The sequence below is a fragment of the Coenobita brevimanus genome, chromosome 23 (assembly GCF_032717465.1).
Source record: "Coenobita brevimanus isolate Jiangsu-jjx chromosome 23, ASM3271746v2, whole genome shotgun sequence".
Classification (NCBI taxonomy): Eukaryota; Metazoa; Arthropoda; class Malacostraca; order Decapoda; family Coenobitidae; genus Coenobita; species Coenobita brevimanus.
The window spans coordinates 57,185,875-57,205,423 of NC_136976.1; the positions used below are offsets into that span (position 1 = coordinate 57,185,875).

Below are 19,549 nucleotides of genomic sequence, written 5' to 3' on the forward strand. Positions count from 1 at the left end.
AAACTCTTCCTGTTTAATTCAAACTGACTCCATATTAGAAAGATTTGACCAGGCTTCCTCCATAACCTGGTTTATCTTCAAAATCAGTTAATACGGACTGGCTTTCCCCCAACTGGTCTGGATTAAATGGCTTTTACTATACAGTACTGTCAGTCAGTGTTTTTTTTACATCCACACTCACTTCCCTATTCCTTACCAATGCTATCACTGAACCAGCAAACTTCTTCCATGATGTTCCCTTTCATGTAATTTATCCTCTAAACCTTCATCCTTACTCATCACACTACCTAAACACCTGAAGTCACTCACAATCTCTATTTCATGACCATCCAGCCTCACAATGCATTTTGTGATTTCATTTTTATCATTCTTAAAATACTGTTATAAATCCTGAATACAGTGGTATTAATTTTGTCTGCATAAGCTGGGTGGGGATTGTAATTCAAAGACAGTATGTGGGTCAGATTTTGGCAGTGTTTGATCCCAAATTAATTTCCCAATGATAAGTTCATCATATGCAAATTTTTCTGATATGCAAAGTTTTCCTGGTGACTGCTGTATCAGGGGCACACATGTATTTGTGCAAACTTCTAAAGCTATCTGTATAAAAACACTACAAAACTATACTCATTATTAACACTTCATTTAAGCAAAAGCAACATCACTGAGGTACCTACACTCCTGGAAAAGAAGAGAAGTGCTGCCCCAAGTGGCACAAACAGCAGGCCAATGAGAAAGAAGGCCGGCAGCACTGTGTCTGCTGTTAAAATGGGTTGCCATGCTGGAAGGCGCTGCTGCTTGAACTTCTGCTTGAATTTGGACTCTGGCAAAAGAAATGTGCCCTAATTAATAAAAATGACTTTACATATTCATGTATGAGAAACTGAGATACAAGTTCAGTCTTCTGACCACATAGATGCAAAAGGAAAAGCAGAGCATTAAGCACTAGTCTGGCAGCAGTGAAAGGTCTTGAAAAATTCTCTGTCTAAAATACGGCAATGTTATTTACCTACATTACTGTAGCTTACATAAATACCAATACACTGCATTATAATTCTGTATACTACTTATTTACCCAGTTCAATTATAAGAGGGAAATGGGATGCAGGTGGTGCTGCTGATGACAATGATGTTTTGATTTAGCAACAAAGGGAAATGCTAATTCCAAAGGCTGGAGCATCTGGGGGAGGCGGTGGCTGAATCGGTAGAGAGGCGGCCTGCAGTTCTAATGGACCCAGGATCGAATCCCGGCTGGGGCAGGGAACAGTTTAAGGATTTGAATTTCCTAAAAAGCAGACTTTCCTGATCTACCAGATGACCCGCCGACATGTCGTAAAAATACCCCTGCTAATACCAGTACACACCAGTCTTGTATGAGACAGCCCTAGCATGTATTCAATATGGACGGTGGGTGCTAGCGCCAAAGTGGTGACATGTGGAGGTGTAGGAGGACTACTGGGCCTTGGGGTAGGTGACTGCCTCCAAGAAATAGGCCCTGAGCCTTTGCCCAGAGTCGGACACGTAAAAAAAAAAAAAAAAACATGCAGTACAGTGGGTGTTCAAGTAACACTTCTACCCAACACCTACCTTCCTCTGGCCAGAAGGTACAAAACTGTGAGAACTACCAAAACCATGCCCAGCGAAATGGGCCACACTATCACTCATACACTATTCAAGCTCCTGGAATCCTGACTTCACCCCATAAGCCTAACTATTTACACATATTTATTGTACTTTACATATGAATTCCATGTACATCTGCTTGACAGATTGATTTCATTTAAAAAGTGGTGCCAAAACCTTGTCGTAAGCTCCTCCATAGAATAAATACATACCTCATCCAACCAACTCAGTTCACTAGTCTGTTCCCCAGCCTCATGAACTTCCATAAATCACAATCTCATATGTGTATTTACTATAAACTTACCAAAACCATTTCATTTTCTAACTGGCAAAATCCAGTCTCTTCATTCACCAGCTAATCACATCGAGTCATTTCATCCCTCAACAATAATCCACTCTTCCCCTTTCTACACTTACTTTCAAATCATGCTGCACACAGATATTCACTAAGCTATGAATCTGTCTACAAATGAATCAGTTTACAATCAAGAAGCCCCACATCATCTGCCAACAACTTTATCTTCTTTTACAACATCTGTGTACAAAATATTTGAGATAGTCCATCTTTCTCCATTAATCATCATCCCCACTCCTCCTTCCATAACCTGAGTTTTAACTCTAATTTATCTTAATTTCACACATATACCAAACAGCCTTGGGGACATTACACACCGTTGCTCCACCACTGATAATGAATCGCTTAAAACATTCATCTCCTTCTACATATGCTTTACTATCATCATAAAAACTTTTTACAGCATTCTAGTTTTTCTTCCACACCATACATGCATATAAACTTCCATAATTCTTTTCTATTCACTTTACGGAGAGCTTCTTCCAGATTAGCAAATGCCACAAATATCTTACATTTCATTTCACAATCTTTCTTCGAAAACTGCCATACTCCAAATACCTGATCCATACATTCTTTCTATCCAGATACCTCAATCCAGAAGAGGATGGCCATCAACAAATTGCCTCCATATTGTCATCCAAAAGCAGCCCACCCTCACATCCCAACCTACTTTACTCATAAACCACCCCATCTCCCCATCTCATCCTCAGTCATCTTCTCCTACTCTCTTTCTCCACCTAATTTACTCACACATTTATTTAATCTCCCTCTCTCTTCACACAGCCAAAACAACTCAGGATACTGCTCCTTACACAAAACTGCTTTCTATTAAGCAACTACTTAAGTCATTTTTTTCTTTCCTACATCATTACAGTAATCCCTCAACTATCTGACATAACAGAGCCATCGGTACGTTCGGACAGGGACGATGTCAGGATACAGAACAATACCATTCAGACCCTACCTATATGTAGAGTACGTTTTCGTTTTCGTTTTCGTTTTTAAAGGCTCCAACATGCTTGCATGTGTCGGCCTTGGTCACCTAATGGCGGCTCTCCATGCTGCACAATCCATTGCAGCCTCCCTGTTCAGTCCCTTAACCCTAAGGTCACACTTAATGACCTCGTCCCATGTCTTTCTCGGTCTACCCCTCATAACCCCACCCCCAATATTAACACTTCTCACCTTCCTCACCCAACTATCATCCCCCATCCTCTCCACATGTCCAAACCACCTCAATCTACCTCTCCTCATCACAACACCAATACACTCCAGTCCCATCCTACCTCTCAACTCTTCCATTGTAAACCCAGCCCCTCCAGGCCTTGGACGCAGGGACGCACTGCACATCCACCTAATCATTGTCATTTCTGTACGTCTGAGCCGGCGAATGTCTTCCTCCTTCACTGCCCAGGTCTCACTGCCATACAGCATTACACTCCTAACACACGCTGCATACAAAGACCCCTTAGCACGTAGGGAGAGCCCCCTCAATGTCAGGAGAGGCAAGAGCTCCCTGAACTTCTTCCAACAAATTTTGGCAGTGTTCTTATCTTTCAGATAATCAGACATCAAAACACACATGGGAATATCTGATACAATGTTAGATACTATGAAAACATTGCATAAACAAAAAATATACACTATCTATCTATAACCCGACGCCATAATCCCGCAAAGGGTGGCCGCAGACAAAATGCCTCCAAGTCACTCTGTCACCCACCATTTGACTACCCTCCCCCCAACTCACCCCCCCTCCCTCATATACCTCTCAACTCCATCCCTCCACCTCATCCTCGGTCTACCCCTCCCTCTCCCTCCCTCCACCTCACCTACATACACCCTCTTAGTCAGTCTTTCATTCTCCATTCTCTCCACATGTCCAAACCACCTCAGTGTATTTCTCCTAATCTTCTCAACCACATCCACATCTACCCCACAACATTCCTTCACTTCTTCATTCGTCAACCTGTCCCTCCACGTCACTCCACATGCTCCTCTCAAGTAACTCATTTCCACTGCTCTCACTCTTGACTTGTTCCCCTCATGCAAGGTTCACGCCTCGCTTCCATACGTCAGGGTAGGGATCACAATGCCATCATGCAGTGACTTCTTAACTTCCATACTCACCTCCCTATTTCTCATCACTGCTTTCAGCGTACCAACAACCTTCCTTCCCTGCTGTACCCTTTCACGTACTTCATCTCCCAAAGTTCCATCCTTACTCATCACACTACCCAAGTACTTGAATGCACTCACATTCTCCATATCCTCACCATCCAACCTCACTGCACACTCTGTGACTTCATTCCTCTCAAACACCATAACTTTACTTTTGTTTACATTAACTTTCAGCTTCCTCCTCCTACACACTGTCCCAAATTCAATCACCAAACCTTGCAACTCCCATTCATCTTCACTCAACAATACTGTATCATCAGCAAACAGCAACACCGGAAGCTTCCAAATCTCACCCTCATTCATTAGGGCCACCCCCACATCCACTGCCCTACCCTGCACCTCCTTTACAACCCCATCCATATATATATTAAACAGCCATGGAGACATCACACAACCCTGTTTCAGTCCCACATTGAGATCAAAGAACTCACTCAGCTCACCATCCACTCGCACCGTAGCCCTAGCTCCCTCGTACATACTCTTCACAGCACTCAACAATTTCCCCTCCACTCCATATATTCTTAATACCTTCCACATACCTTGCCTATCTATTCTGTCATAAGCTTTCTCCAAGTCCATGAAGGCAGCATACACTTTCCTTCCCTTCTCTAGATACTTCTCCACTAAACATCTTAGAACAAATATCTGATCTACACACCCTTTTCCCTTCCTAAATCCCCCTTGTTCTTCAACTAGCTTCTCTGTCATATGCCTAACCCTATCAATGAGTATTCTACCATATATTTTACCAGTCACACTAAGAAGCCAAATACCCCTATGGTTACCACATACTTCTCTCCTTTTCCTTTGTACAGAGGAACAATTATACCTGATTTCCAGTCCTCTGGAACCTTCCCTCTTCCCAAGCCAATCTACACAACTTCCATATCCACTCCACAACAATCTCACCCCCATACCTCAGCATTTCACCACACACTCCATCAATTCCTGGGGCCTTTCCCAGCTTAATCTTCTTCATCGCTTCCACTACTTCCGCCCTACTGATCTCTTCCTCCCTCCTCTCAACTCTTCTTCTCCCAGCCATTCCCCAACCACTTATACTCACACTGCTCTCACTCTCTACATTCAACAAATCCTCAAAGTGCTCCTTCCATCTCCTCAATTTCTCTCTCTTCTCCACCAACAATCTATTATTATCTTTCACTCCCCTATTATTTCCCCTTTCACACTGCCTTACCTTCTTTACCTCCTTCCAAAACAATGTCTTACTCTCCCTCCATTTCACGCTCAGATTCCTCCCAAACTCTTCATCCACTTTCTTCTTACTCTCCTTCACCAGTCTCTTAACCTCCCTTCTCCTGATCAGATATACCTCTCTCTTCTCTCTCTCATCTTCTCCCCTACCTCTACTCGCCAACCATTCACCATATGCCTTCTTCTTTTGTTCCACAGCTCGTTTCACCTCATCATTCCACCATGCTGTCCCTTGCACACCCTTGCATCTCCTCCTCACTCCACAAACCGCCTCACACGCTGCGCCTATCTCTTCCGTGAATATCTTACATACGTCTTCCACCCCTTCCATCTGCTCTAGCTCATACCTTCCCAATCTTTCTTCCACTATGCTCTTATACTCTGTCATTTTCTCACTATCTTGCAATTTCTCCCCTCTTCTCACAGGAGCTGCTTCCTCCTGTCTTCCCCTTCGCCTCCTCAACCATTTTCTTTGCATCTTTACCTTGGCCATCACTAAGTGATGGTCCGAGACTCCATACCCCCACCCTCTCCACACTCTTGCATCCAACACTTGTCTTCTCATTCGCTCATCCACACACACGTAGTCTATCATTGCCTTTCGTTCAACAAGTTCACCATCCATCCTCCTCATTACTCTCCATGTATACCAGTGGATCATCTTATGACGAAAGTAGGTGTTGGCTACTGCCAACCCCTTACAAGCACAGATGTCCACCAAAGCACTACCATTCCCATCTACTTCAGCTGGCACACCCCACTGACCAACCACTCCATCCATTCGTATATTCCCAACTTTGCCATTCATGTCTCCAATCAACAGCACTCTCTCCCTCCTCTCAAACACAAATCTATGAAAATGAAGGCAGCAAAAAGAATTTTAATAGCTAATGTACTGTACTGTACTTAACACCCAGTGAACAACAGACAGGCGGTGGTAACCTGCTAGTCCATACAGTAGCTGGTGTACAGTAATCCTTTGTGGTCTAGTGGGTAACATAATCACTTAACGAATGTTGGAAAACTCCTCCTCCTCCATCCCTTGGAGCTGAGCGATGAGTGGGGACATGCGGTACCAAGACAACTGAGATGCACATACAGTCATACAAGAAGACTAATAATCACATGGAGTAAATAAAAATGTAAGAAACATACATACTTACCTCTGCTTTAATGTACACACAATAGATTAAACAAGCACATACAACTCCATGCAGGCTCGCAACACCACAGCCAGACACACTAGCACTACCTTCCTCCCCCCTCCTACAGCCTTCCTCTCCTGCCTGCTTCCTCTCACTTTCCCGCCAAATAAAGCTCTCTCACTGGCCGACATTCAGTAAAGCAAACACTGTGATTGGTGGAGTTGAGGATGGTATTCACCCCCCCACCAAAATCCCATCATCTGGCACCTCCTTTCCTCTATCCTTCCCCCCCCCTTCGTTTCTTCCTACCCCCATACATCTCCCACCTCACTTCTACTCTACTAAAACACTACTCCTGAACCCTAGTTTTACAAGATGCATTCCCATTGGCCCATATTTTTATTTCTAGCCTATATGTTCTGTGAACTGCAACATGATTCGTCGCTGGTGTGAGTTGTCATGGTGTGGTCCTGAAAAGAACCTCCCGCGGGCCCTAGGTGCAGGTTTGAATGTGCCACCCATCTTTGTTACTGCAACATCCAGCCTTATGTTTACTTCCCCCTTGGGAAAGAGAGTGTCTCTCCACATAAAGGAATGATTGTTAAAGCATTTGTGCTCCTGTGGTCCCAATCGCCTCATTTTTGCTCAGCTGGTGGATTAGGGTCTATTACCCAGCATGGCCCGAGAGGCCGGCCGGCTGGCGGGGCGACTCTGATGTCCGGTGAGAAGGCAGATGGCTTTTTGCACAGCTGGTGGGTTAGGGTCTATTACCCAAACGCGGTCTGAGATACCGGCCAGCCGCCCAACCGATTTTTTGAATTTGCGGGCGGCCCAACTGGCCATGTCGGAAATTTTATGTTCGGATACAGACAAAGATTTTGGATCCTGACATAATATAGGCACGGCCTAATGTTCAGATATGAAGCATGTCCAGGTACAGGATGTTCGGAAATTAAGGGATTACCTTTTTTTTTTTTTCTCATTACTAATCTCTCCACATGTTTCTTACACTTACTACAGTGTATTCCTCCTTTCATTTCAACATCTCATATCCACCCTAACCTCTTTTCTTTCCTCAGGTGGCTTTTCCAGCATTCACATCCCACCAAGCTACATCTTACCAGTAGTAGATGCCACCCTCAAAACATCCCACATAGCTTTACCATTCTTAATCAAACAGTTTGGGCATGTGAAGAGAATGAAGGATGACAACTGGGAGTGGAAAATGAGAAGTGTGAATGTCAGGGGTAGGGTTGTAAGAGGCAGACTGAAAAAGACCTGGGATGAGGACCTGGGACAAGGTCATGGAATGTGACCTCAGGGATAAAGGACTGAATAGGGAGGCTGTCAGAGATTAAGCAGCATTAACAGCTGCAATTTGGTGACAAAGGTCGATGCATACATGTTGGGGCCTTATAAACGATACAATATGGTATGAACAATACAGTTTTTACATGCATTCCACAAATTTTTCAAATTCACTAACTCTAATTGATCCACAAGCATTGGCTGAATTTGTATGCCACGGCTTTGTTTCTCAGTCTTTATAATTTCAGTTTATCACCTTAGTACTCCCCTCTCCCCTTACCCCCAAATCCCTTATAGCTTTACCATGCACACAACAATCAAATGATCAGATAAACCTACAAGCCATTCTCTCATCACCCATGTATCAATGACAGTCTCAAATATCTTTATCTCTACAAACACATAATTAATCAGATTCTGTAACTTTCAGTATTCTCACCAGTCAGTACCTTTCTGTGCTTTTACATGCTTGAAATATAAACTACTACTGCACCCCTTTCCAGAAACCCAACCTACAGCTACTATCCATTATCTTCTCCCTTGGTACTCCAAAATGACCCATTACAGCATGTACAGCCACTCTTATAATCATCTTCTGTCACAAACATTGTAACTTTAGAGCATTCGATCTATAAGTCCATGTGGCTGGTCCTAAAACCTGTCCTTCTCCACACTTCTATCCTTGTATGGTGCAGAAGAAATAATCAGTGCCATTTTCTTAAGACTGAACTTGAAATACATGTACTATGAGTTGATACATTTTGGTGTAACTTTCATTCCTCTCTGCCATTCATAATTCACAATAAATAGCAACAATAGTAATAGCATCTGTTCTGTCTACGTGGTCTGTTCAGTAAGTATCCGACATTAGGCTCTAAAAAAATAAACAGCTAACGTGTTGAGGTAGGACACTAATCCCTTTCAAAGTAGGCCCCTTCTGACTTGACACATGTAGCTCAGTGTTCTTTCCACTGCCTGAAACAAAGTCAGTTTTTCAGTATCTCCTGCAGGTGTTTCTTTGCATTCATCATGATCTCCTCTCTCAGATGAAACACTGCTCAAGACATGTTGGAGTATTCATATCATGATCCAGACTTCCTAAAGCCTGTTATCACGAGATGTATGGTACAGGAAAGGGTACAATCCAGAAACCAAAGCACAGTCATCCCAGTGGACACATGCAAGGTCACCTTGGCCAAAAAAAGCACAACAGGTCCGCAGCAAGGTGAAATGCACTCACACGTTGATAGTTTTTTCAACTACCGTGGTGTTGTGCAACTCCAATACGCACCAGTAGGTCAGACTGTCAACAAACATTACTACCCTGACGTTATCTGCCATCTTCGTGACAAAGTTTGGCAGAAGAGAAAGTGGCAAGTTGGAAGCTGCGCCATGGCAACACCCCTGCCTAATCTTCTCAACTGATTCAGGAATTTTTGGCCAAGCACAACATCCCGCAGGTCCAGCAGGCTCCCTACTCACCAAACATGACTTTGAGCGACTTTCGGTTATTCTCCAAGCCCAAAACTCAGCTGAAGGGTCCCTGATTTGAGACGAGAGAAGAGATCATGACGAATGTGACAAAGCACCTGCAGTAGATACCGAAAACAGACTTTGAAAAATGTTTCATGCAGTGGAAAGAACGCTGGGCTACATGTGTCGTCAGAAGGGGCCTACTTTGATGGGGATTAGTGTCCTAGCTCAGCAGGTTAGTTAGTTATTTTTGTTTTAGAGCCTGAGGTCGGATACTTTCTGAAAAGACCTCATATTTGGGATGAGGTCATAGAGTGTGACTGAACAGGGAGGCTGCCAGAGACTAAGCAGTGGGGAGAGCTGCCATAAGCCACCAAGGCCAATGCACGCAAGCATGTTGGAGCCTTGATAAACGATACAATGACAATAAGATGAATGGCAAAGGTCACAGTCCTTGACATACAATCAACAGCGATGTGGATGGATTAACCACCAGATACCTCCTGAAGAAGCTATATGGAATGATCTGAAATACTGTATTCTAAGAGAATAAAAGTAAAGGAAATATAAGCCCAAATGCCACAGCGTGGCTTGAGCCAGACTTGGAAGTCGGGTTTTAGAGGGTCCTAGCCAAGGCTCATGGCTTTACTTGTTACAGGGAAACCCCTGCCTGACTGATAAATATGAATTATATTTCGGCTAACAGAAGATGATTTTACTCATTACAAGAGAAAACCTTACCCAGCATCAAAATGTGGTAATTATTCAGGCTAACAACAGATTATTTTGTCACAAGGAGGGGAATCCATGCTTCTCCAAGACTTCTATCTATCTGTCTAGCTATTGCCAGGCGCCATAGGCTAATCACGTAAGGGGTGGCAGTTTGACTCTGAGTTATTTGTTTTACGGGGAGGGGCACTAACCCTCCACCAACCCACTTGCTGACACGTAGGGAGCATGTATGGTTTGGTTATATGGTTACCACCCAGCGTTGTAAATTATTTCTTGGCTTACAGGAAACCATTTGGCTTGTCACTCAATGTAAAGCCATCTGTAATGGAAAGAAAAGCAATAAGAAGTGACAGGAAAGATGGGAGAAACAGGAAGAGAGGAGGGCAGGCACAGAAAAAGAATGATAATGGCTAGGGAAGAAGTATGTAGCACTACATCGAGTGAGTGAATGATGGTTGCCACCACCTACCATTATTTAACCTTGATAAATAGTGTATGTTCTAAAATACGAGTTTTTGCTGAGGCTAACATCATATGAACGTGGCTAATTTCTGATTATTTTACTCATCAGATGGATATCCCTCAGGGAACAATGGGTCAAAATTAGGTTCTTAACCCCTCCATGGCTGAAGGCCCGAAATTTTCTGTGCACCCCAGGCTGACGCCGGGGCCATTTTTTGAAGTTTCGAAAATTGATTTTTTTTTTTTGCCATACTGAAGAGAAAGTTCAGATGCACCTAACAGTGCAAATCCCAGCTTCCTAGACGCATTTTGTGGCTTGCAATGAAGCGCGGAAGTTGCAGAAATATCGGCAACCAATATCAGCCTCCCAGGGGCCCTGCCACAACTCAACTGGGCAGGTGTTGTTTTTTTTTTTTTTTACCTCCCAAAACAATGCGAATGGTGCTGAAATGTTGTGCATATATGAGATATGATGATATCGAATGATTTCAGTACATATTCTGTTAGGAATGGCTGGGAAAAAAAAAAAAATTTATGAATACATTTTCACCTTTTTGATATAAAATATGTTTATGATAGTTTCGAGTTATTTTTTACGTTATCGTTGTGCCCATGCTTGGAAAAGGGAGCGAAAGAGTTGAATTTTCAGTCCTAAATGAGAAAACTGCACGTCCTCCAAGGCTTGACTCTGCCACGGGAGAATAAAGTGGAGGGTCAGATCCGATTTGCAATACGGAAGTTGAGTCACAACTCTAACTCCCACACCACGAGCATGGCTAAAAACAGAATTGTAATGCAGTTTCAGAACCAAGAATAAGTCTAAGTATTACGAATACAAATACAAAGCAGAAATAAATACGCTTACAGACGGGGAAAAACGTATTTTTTTCCGTCATAACATGTTCATCTTTCTTTATCATTTTATGTTCATCTTTATCATTTTACCTTGTTATTTTCCCAATATATATTGCTGTCTCGTAAACAGGGTGGTTGTGTGTGCTTTGCAAGGGAGGAAAAAGATTGTATTTTCTGACTGGGTCGAGATGATGGGTGTAACTATGTGTTTTTAGGCATGGCCATGAGTGAAAAAATCGTACATCCACTCGTCACGACAGCAGGTGGTGAACTGACAGATGATGTGTGAGAGGGTGAAGTCAAGGTCAGTTTCATGTCCCAGATTTTAGTTCACCTCCCGAAGGTTTTCACAGTTTTCTACAAGTTCCACTGTATCAAATGATCCAAATCATTACAGCAAACCTGAGCAAATAGGTAAAGATACCAAGACAAAAATGTATTTTTCACTTATTATCATGTCTTTTTTGTATGTGCCAGTATTACTTCATAATCATAAACAGGTGTCTGTGTGTGTGTTTTGCAAGAGAGGTTAAAGATGATATGTTTTGCCTGGGTCGAGATAATGGGTGTAGTTGTGCGTGTTTAGGCATGGCCAGGAGCAAAAAAATTAAAAATCCACTCATCACAACAGCAGGCTCTGAACTGCTTGATGGGGTGTATGGGAGTGTAGTGTAGGTCAGTGTGAAGACATTCGGAACGTTCACTCACTTCCCAAAAATTTTTGCAGTTTTTTATAGGCCGCACTCAAACGACGCCGGCGGCCATTTATCAGGTAAACGTCATACGATGCCGACGACCACGGCAGGGTTAAGCCAGATATTTTTTTCTTAATCCACTTTTCACTTAGCTAAATATTCTACCTATAGAAATTCTTGCATAAAACACCACTCCAACACAAACTGAAGCAAGTTCCAGTGGCAGACAGGTAATGTTAATGTTATAGCACTGTGTGTGTGTGTGTGTGTGTGTGTGTGTGTGTGTGTGTGTTTTAATGCAGCTCTACTATTATTTATAAACAGCACAACAAACTCCTAATATCTGTGAATTAATTCTCTCTGAAATTCCATTTGAAAGCTAGTTATTCAATACAGTATGCCATACTAACCTCCCTCCCCTCCCCCAACTCCAATAAAACTAGTCTGCATTGTTGGTTTTTGCTTCTAGCATAACAAGACATTTTTTTCTTTACTGCATTAAGTTCCCCATATACTGTAGCTGTTAATGCATCATTCTGTCCTGTTACATAAGTGAAAAGATACATGAAGCATGAAGATATGGACTGAATATGCAGTAGGACACTGAGTAGATAACAGTTACTATGGTACCAGTGTGTTTTGTGGTGACTGGTCTCCAGTTGCACTAACAACTCTGAAACATAATTATGTTTTACACCCTCCAAATTCACTTATCAAGTGCTTCAATAGATACCCGGTATCAGTGATGGAGATGAGCTTTTGATTCGACAGTCCCAATAATTCAGAATATATCAATGTGCTGATAGGATTATTTTAGGGTTAATTTAGCTAGGTATGGGGAAATGTTCCATGAATTATGAGAAATATTCATAAGACTGGCAACTGATGGTCAGGATTGGTTATTTAAGAGAATTTCACATTCATACACACAAAAATTTGATTCCAAAGAATGTTGGCTCACTAGTTACAGTATAAGATATATGAGAGAAAACATTCGTCAGGTTCACAATTGTGATCAAAAGAAATGAATTAAACATCATCCATCCACTCCCCTTAGTCTTTTTAGGAGTTAATAATTGGATATTGGGGGGGGGGACACTTATGGGTCCTGAACTGCTTGCATTAAGTCCTTGTAAAAGTTGAGGTAAGGTGACACAAGTCACAAACTCCATTACAAACTTCACACCAACACTGAAAAGCTAGTGCTCTGTGAATGAGGTTTGTTTTGGCGGGAACAGGGACCATCAGGATCAGCAGGCAATTTGGAACATTCAGTTTTCAAGTGTGCTGACAGATAATGCAGTTGAAGATGTATTGCTTTAATTCAGCCAAATTTTTTGCTATGATGGATAATGACACATGCCAGTGAATGCAGATGTGGATAACCGGAGGATTACTGTACTCAAATCATCATGTAATGGAGCTAAGCTGCCATCTCCCAGGTGCTGTATTATTATGCCAACCACCTGTGGTTAGGAACCTGAGGCTGTGTAACACAGGCAGAGGAAGATGGAAATGAAGCTTCCTCTTCCTTTGGCTCACAGCCCATACAATGCTACACAAAATAAGACAATGGGAAACTGGAACAGAATGGTGATGGTGATGGTGATGATGAAGAATTCAGGGATGATGACTAAAGGCATTAGCACACTGTAAGAGTACACTGAACTCAACTACCTACATACTGTCCAGACTGCACAAATGTGTACATAAAGTTTCATGAATGCAAAAGATCACTATCACAATATAAAACACTACCTAGCTTCCTCCTCTTCTCTTCAGCAGCTTTCCTCTCATTACTGATCAGCTGGTACTTGAGGTCCTGGATCTGATTCTCCAGCACAATAACTTTCCTCTCCAAGACTCTCATATGCACTGCTGAGTCACCTTCCACACCAGACATGACTGAAGAGGGATGCACAGCTGATTCACACATAAGTTAATCTTATTCACAATACCAAAGTCAATTTATCAATAGGTTTCAACTTGCTTGGTAATGGTATTATATAGTATTCTAGCTCAGCTGAGTACCAATTTGATTTCTAATGTACTGCACAGTACTCTTTCTCCGTAAAGCATCCCATACAATATTAGCAACAATTGGCTATCATTCATAACATTAATGACATTCAAGAGGGTAAATAGGTCATAACTGTACTGAACTGTTCAAGTACACAAGTCAAATCTGCTGACACTAAAACCAATGCAGAGCAAAATGGTAGTACATCCTCACAGGACACACTACCTAGCAAGACTGACTGAACAGTCCCTCCCCATCTTCCTTCCCCCTACTGGAGCGCAGGCCATAACCAGGTCTCCCCTCCAAGAGCCACGCCCAACAACCATTCCCTAATGACTCTTGATAGGTGCAAGGGAGGTCACAGGAATCCAGGAAGGACCAACTGGCAACTCTCTCCAGTGTTGCCACATCTATTATAAGACTTTTTTTTCCCAACCTTTTCCTCTACCTCTATACTGCTTGACTAACAATGCAATAATGAAACACTGTACTTTAAAGTGGTGATCAAAATTCAAAACTAAAGGCCATGCATTACTGCACACATATTTTCCTGTGATAATCTCCAAAACTGTTCACTGACAAACAGACAAAGTGGAAGAGATCTGTGATGGCATAAGGTGATAAGAGGTGGAAATATCAGAGGGATATGACCTTACAGACCCATTGTTATCTGGCCACATACTCCCTCTGGATCAATAAACTGGGAACTCATGAGGTGAGAGAGGGTAGGGGGGAAAGGATGGCAAGTTGTGATGATGTTTTTTGCTAATTTCACCACTTACCCAGAGGAGCACCTTCAAAATAAAAGGAAAAGAGTACTGTATTAGCTCATACAGTACTATATAAATGTACAAGAAGCTAAGCTTTCTACATGCTGGTACCACTGAGCTAAGGGATATAACACAGAATTAAAATTACTGTACATACTGTAGAGTGCTCAGTACTCATGCTGGAAAAAAAAATCCATAATCTATTTACATTAAGGACCATTCAGGCATTGCAGTGAATGTTTATAACAAAGAACTATCATCAATCAATCAAAGTGCACCATTTCCTCTTTACCATGAAGTCAAGGGTGCAACAAGTAAAAAACGGTCAATCGACACATGCAATTATACGAACTATATAAAGCACCGGAGTTAAACATACCAGCAGCATGAAACGAAACCTCAGTGATGGTCATATTCCACATGAAAAACTGGTGAGATTTTATGATGATGGCAACACTTGGCCATGTAAAGGGGTGGCCCCCAGCCATCAGGCCACACCCTTTCCTGCATACATAAACCCGCCATCAATCTAAGGATCATGAATACAAAGCCAATGCAAATGGAAGGCTTGTTATGGCTCATTTACCTCCAGTCAAGGCCTTGGGAAGGAGCTTTCAAGTTTCCCAGCATTTCAGCTTATGGAAGAAGCTAAGCAGTGTGTTTGTGTACAGGTTCTTGTGTAGAATAGAAAACTGTACAGCACTTTTTCTTTTTTCTTTTTAACTTTTTTTTTTATGGCAGCACGTCTAGGAGCAGCCCAGTCAGTTAGTCATTTCTATTTCACACACAAGGTGCTTCATCTGGCAAAGCCCCATATGCTGCTTCATTTCAGTGAAGCCTCTTATGGTCTGGCATCTGTACTTGTTTTTCTACACACAGTTTGATCTCTTCACTACAACAATGTCTTTTTTTATTACATTATGGCTACCCATAGCCTTTACTCAAGAAAGACCTCCAATACTGAAGGGTTTAATGAAGGTTTTTTGCAACCTCTCCAGTATGAACAGTCTCTCCTGAGCTTAAGAAAATCATCTGAAGGTAGCAAGAATAAATCAAGGAATGCATCCATAGCAGAGAAGAGGCTAGAATAAATCAAGGAATGCAAACTCAACAGAGGAGAGGCTAATATATAAGCCCTAAAGAATGTAGTACTGGGAGCTCCTTTAACCCATTCATCCCAAGTGGTCTTTCCAGAGATAATATATATTAAATGCTGTTATCCTGAATAAAAAACAAAGTACAGTGCTTAGATGACATGGTTAAATTCTGGTCTCCTACACAGTACATTCCTCTTCATTATTAACAGTACTCAAGTTTTGGCATCTTCTGAACTATACCAATGATGACAGCTAATAATTTGGGTGTAGCATGAAATGTGATTACTGTAGGGTCTCCCAATAGGTGAGAATACAGTCGAATAAATGCACTGCATATTAGAAATTTCGCATTTTAGAAACCACTGACTCAGTGCAAATAACTACGGTCGACACCTCACCCTATCTTTGTCATTTACAGAACTTCCCCATTATTGAAAGGATTTTGCCTAAGGAATGATAACAGAACTGTGAATGTAGTGTGCTACATAGCATTCTATTTGTATAACTGAGGGATTAGCAACCACTCTGCGCCCATCTACTTGCTGGTCTCCATAAGTCTTGACAGTTAGTAAAATCTGCTCCTTGTTCTTGAGAATGTTCCTCATTATCGATTCACCTAAGCCATATTCACATCCAAAGTTTGAGTTCCCTTTATCTAGCTTATTCAACTCTATAACTTTCATTTTCAGCTCCAAAGTGATCCTCGTATTCTTGGAATGAAGCAGTGGGGCCATGATGTAACAGGTAAGCAAAAGCAGGTCTTGTACAATGCTAAAAACACAAAATGTGAGTGCAACATGGGCAGACACAGACTGACAGTTTTGAGACTTGACTTGAGAGACACCATGAGGGAGGGAAAAGGCAGGAAACCAATTAGCCATCTGGTGGTGACTTCAGATTTTGAGCAGAAGATCATTTTTCCCCTGTTTTCAGATGACAGATTTGCTTTTTAGAAGCACATTTCCCATATTAAAAAATGTATTCCCCCCCCCCCCCCGAGTCGAGTTCGCATTTTGAGTGTTTCGCATATTGAGACCCCGCATATTGGGAGACCTCACTGTAATAGCACTGGACAGCAGCATCCTACAATGATGCATTTATAAGGCATATTTGGAAATGCAATATGAGCAGACTGTGATCTTCAGTTGTTGTTGTTGCTGTTGAGCAACACCAGTATGTGTGGTTGAAAGGACCCATGAGCTGCAGGCAAGAATCACCCTGTAGGGCTGTCCTGTGCAGTGAACTGATGCTTCCTTGGAGTAAAAAAATCCTTACCACAGTGAGGCAAGGGGAACAGTGTGGAGGTTTGGTTCCAAAATGGGTGCCACATTTACATCTCCATCCAATTAACAGAGGCACCATAGCAGGCTACACATCACCCAGTTACTTAGCTATATAGATAACACCCAGCATTATGGATCATTTCCTGGGTTAGGGAAGACCATTAGGCCAGTAACTTTATGAACTCTCATCAGAATTGGAAAGAATAAGAGTGACAGGAAAGATGGGAGAAAAAGAAAAAGAATTATAATGGTGGAGGAAGATATAGGCAGCTCTACATCATGAGTGGATGATAGTGGCCACCATCTACGACCTGTGGTCTTTAATAAATTATTATAATTTTAAAATGACATGGTTTCAGTGGAAGAGTAGTGGCATGACTGATAGCATTTTCATCTTGCAAAGCATGTGCCTGAAATATAAAGTCTAAACCCAAGTAATGGCAGACATTTAAAGTGGGCAATGGTAATATGCCCTGTCATTCTAGCATCTGTTCACATCCTGTTGGTTCTAATGATGGTATATACAGATTTTAACACACACATACAGAGCTATTACAACACTGACATTTATAGGCATTGCTCATCCTACAAAAACTCCTCCTCCAATCATACTTTGCCAGCATGGAGAAGGGTTAATTCTGGTTATCACCCTCCCTATGAAAGACAGGTTAGGTCCTGTAGTGGATTAAATATGGAGTAATAAAGACACAGATACAGAACTGTTCCAGTATATCTGTGACACAATTCTGATAATCATTAGCTGATTCAGTTCATTTATGGAAAGCACCTCATTTGTAATGGGTTAAAATCTATCTAAAATAAGCCTAAACAGGAAGGTTGCATCACTTTGAAGTATATATATTGTAGTTACTGCTATGTTATTTTACAGAGCTGTTGGGTGTACTCTGTCCTTAGAGTTATGCAGTATCATTATTTCACTATTTTACTGTTACTGATTGTCCTTTGCAAGATAACACTGTTTCCTATTGTCCACAAGAGAACAGAGAGAGAGAGAGAGAGAGAGAGAGAGAGAGAGAGAATACAGAAACAGGGTACTGCAATAACTTTTTTTTCCCTATAAGAGCAGATATTTTAAAGTTTCAAATACTGTCCTCAGCAAAATTCCTCTCCTTCATGTACAAGGTTATTAAAAAAAACTGATGTCACATCCTACACTAAACTAACAACTGTCCCGTGATCAATAGTTCTGACGTCAAACCTCACCAAAATTCTCTCACAAGAGGTCACTTTCTTCACAGTTCTTTACTACCAGGGCACACTGAGAGTACCGAACTGAAGCACCTGAGGCATCCAAAATTTATAGCATGTACTGAACCTTACTCATCGAAACATGAAAATCAATTAGACTCTCTCTTTATGCACAATAATTTAAAAAATATTAATACAGAACTATGACTTGTGATTATCACACTTAATCTTCCATCCAACATTAACCGGTCTATAAACAAAAAAGCATATAAAAATCTTTAACTGTTAAACAGGGAAATGGCGTCCATTTGGGCCACACCATAAATAATTCTGGGGTGCCCTTCCTTATAACCATGGTATCCAGTTGAAGGTTCACCTACTTCTGCAATGACCCATACACCAGTGCTCCTTTAGGGTCTCTCTCTCTCTCTCTCTCTCGAGAGAGAGAGAGAGAGAGAGAGAGAGAGTATACACTGCTGTGTTCCTGCCTCACAGTCTGATACAATCTCCAAGGGTCCCAAAAGAACCCCGCTTCTTCTATAGTGTGAATAATTGCCTTCAGAGACATGTTATTTTCAAATAAATTTTTACAAAAATACAGAATGGGGGGAATGTGTTTTATAAGTTTTAGTTACTGTGATTCCTATGAGTGACTTACTTTGCCTACCTGTTACCCAGTTCCCTTTCCCTGTAACCAAAACACCTGCTAAAAGTTCAGTGACTGAAAGGGGCAACCCATCAAAATGTACCTCAGGAGTATCCACTAATTTGTAAAAATATTCAACTCAATCCTGCACCATCTTTGAACATACTTGGGGTTTCATTCTCTTGGGATTTCTCTTGGAATAATCATATTACCACTCTTATAAAGTCTGTTTCCAAGAAATTAGGTGTGCAATGCCAACTTCATCCCTTCTTTACCCTCGCACAGTTGCTGACTATACAGGGATTTTATTCACCCCTGAGTAAACTCTCATGTGTGGGGAGGCTCCCCACATACAGCTCTTCTTAATTGGAGTCAAAGGCTTTTTGTCTCATTAACCCATTGACTGCGGCTGTATCATATATGATATCTGAGTCCAAGTGGCTATGACTGTGGCTGTATCACATATGATTTCTTGCTTTC

At 41.8% G+C, this 19,549-nt stretch overlaps 1 protein-coding gene across 1 annotated transcript in view; it reads right to left on the reverse strand.

The window, feature by feature from the left end:
- Cdc50 (cell cycle control protein 50A) overlaps positions 1–19,549 on the reverse strand; it is a 114,122-nt gene that overhangs the window by 64,696 nt on the left and 29,877 nt on the right. Inside the window, exon 2 of the mRNA XM_080267145.1 lies at positions 678–823. Within this exon, the coding sequence (XP_080123271.1) occupies positions 678–823 (146 nt within the window). The remainder of the gene's footprint in view (positions 1–677; positions 824–19,549) is intronic.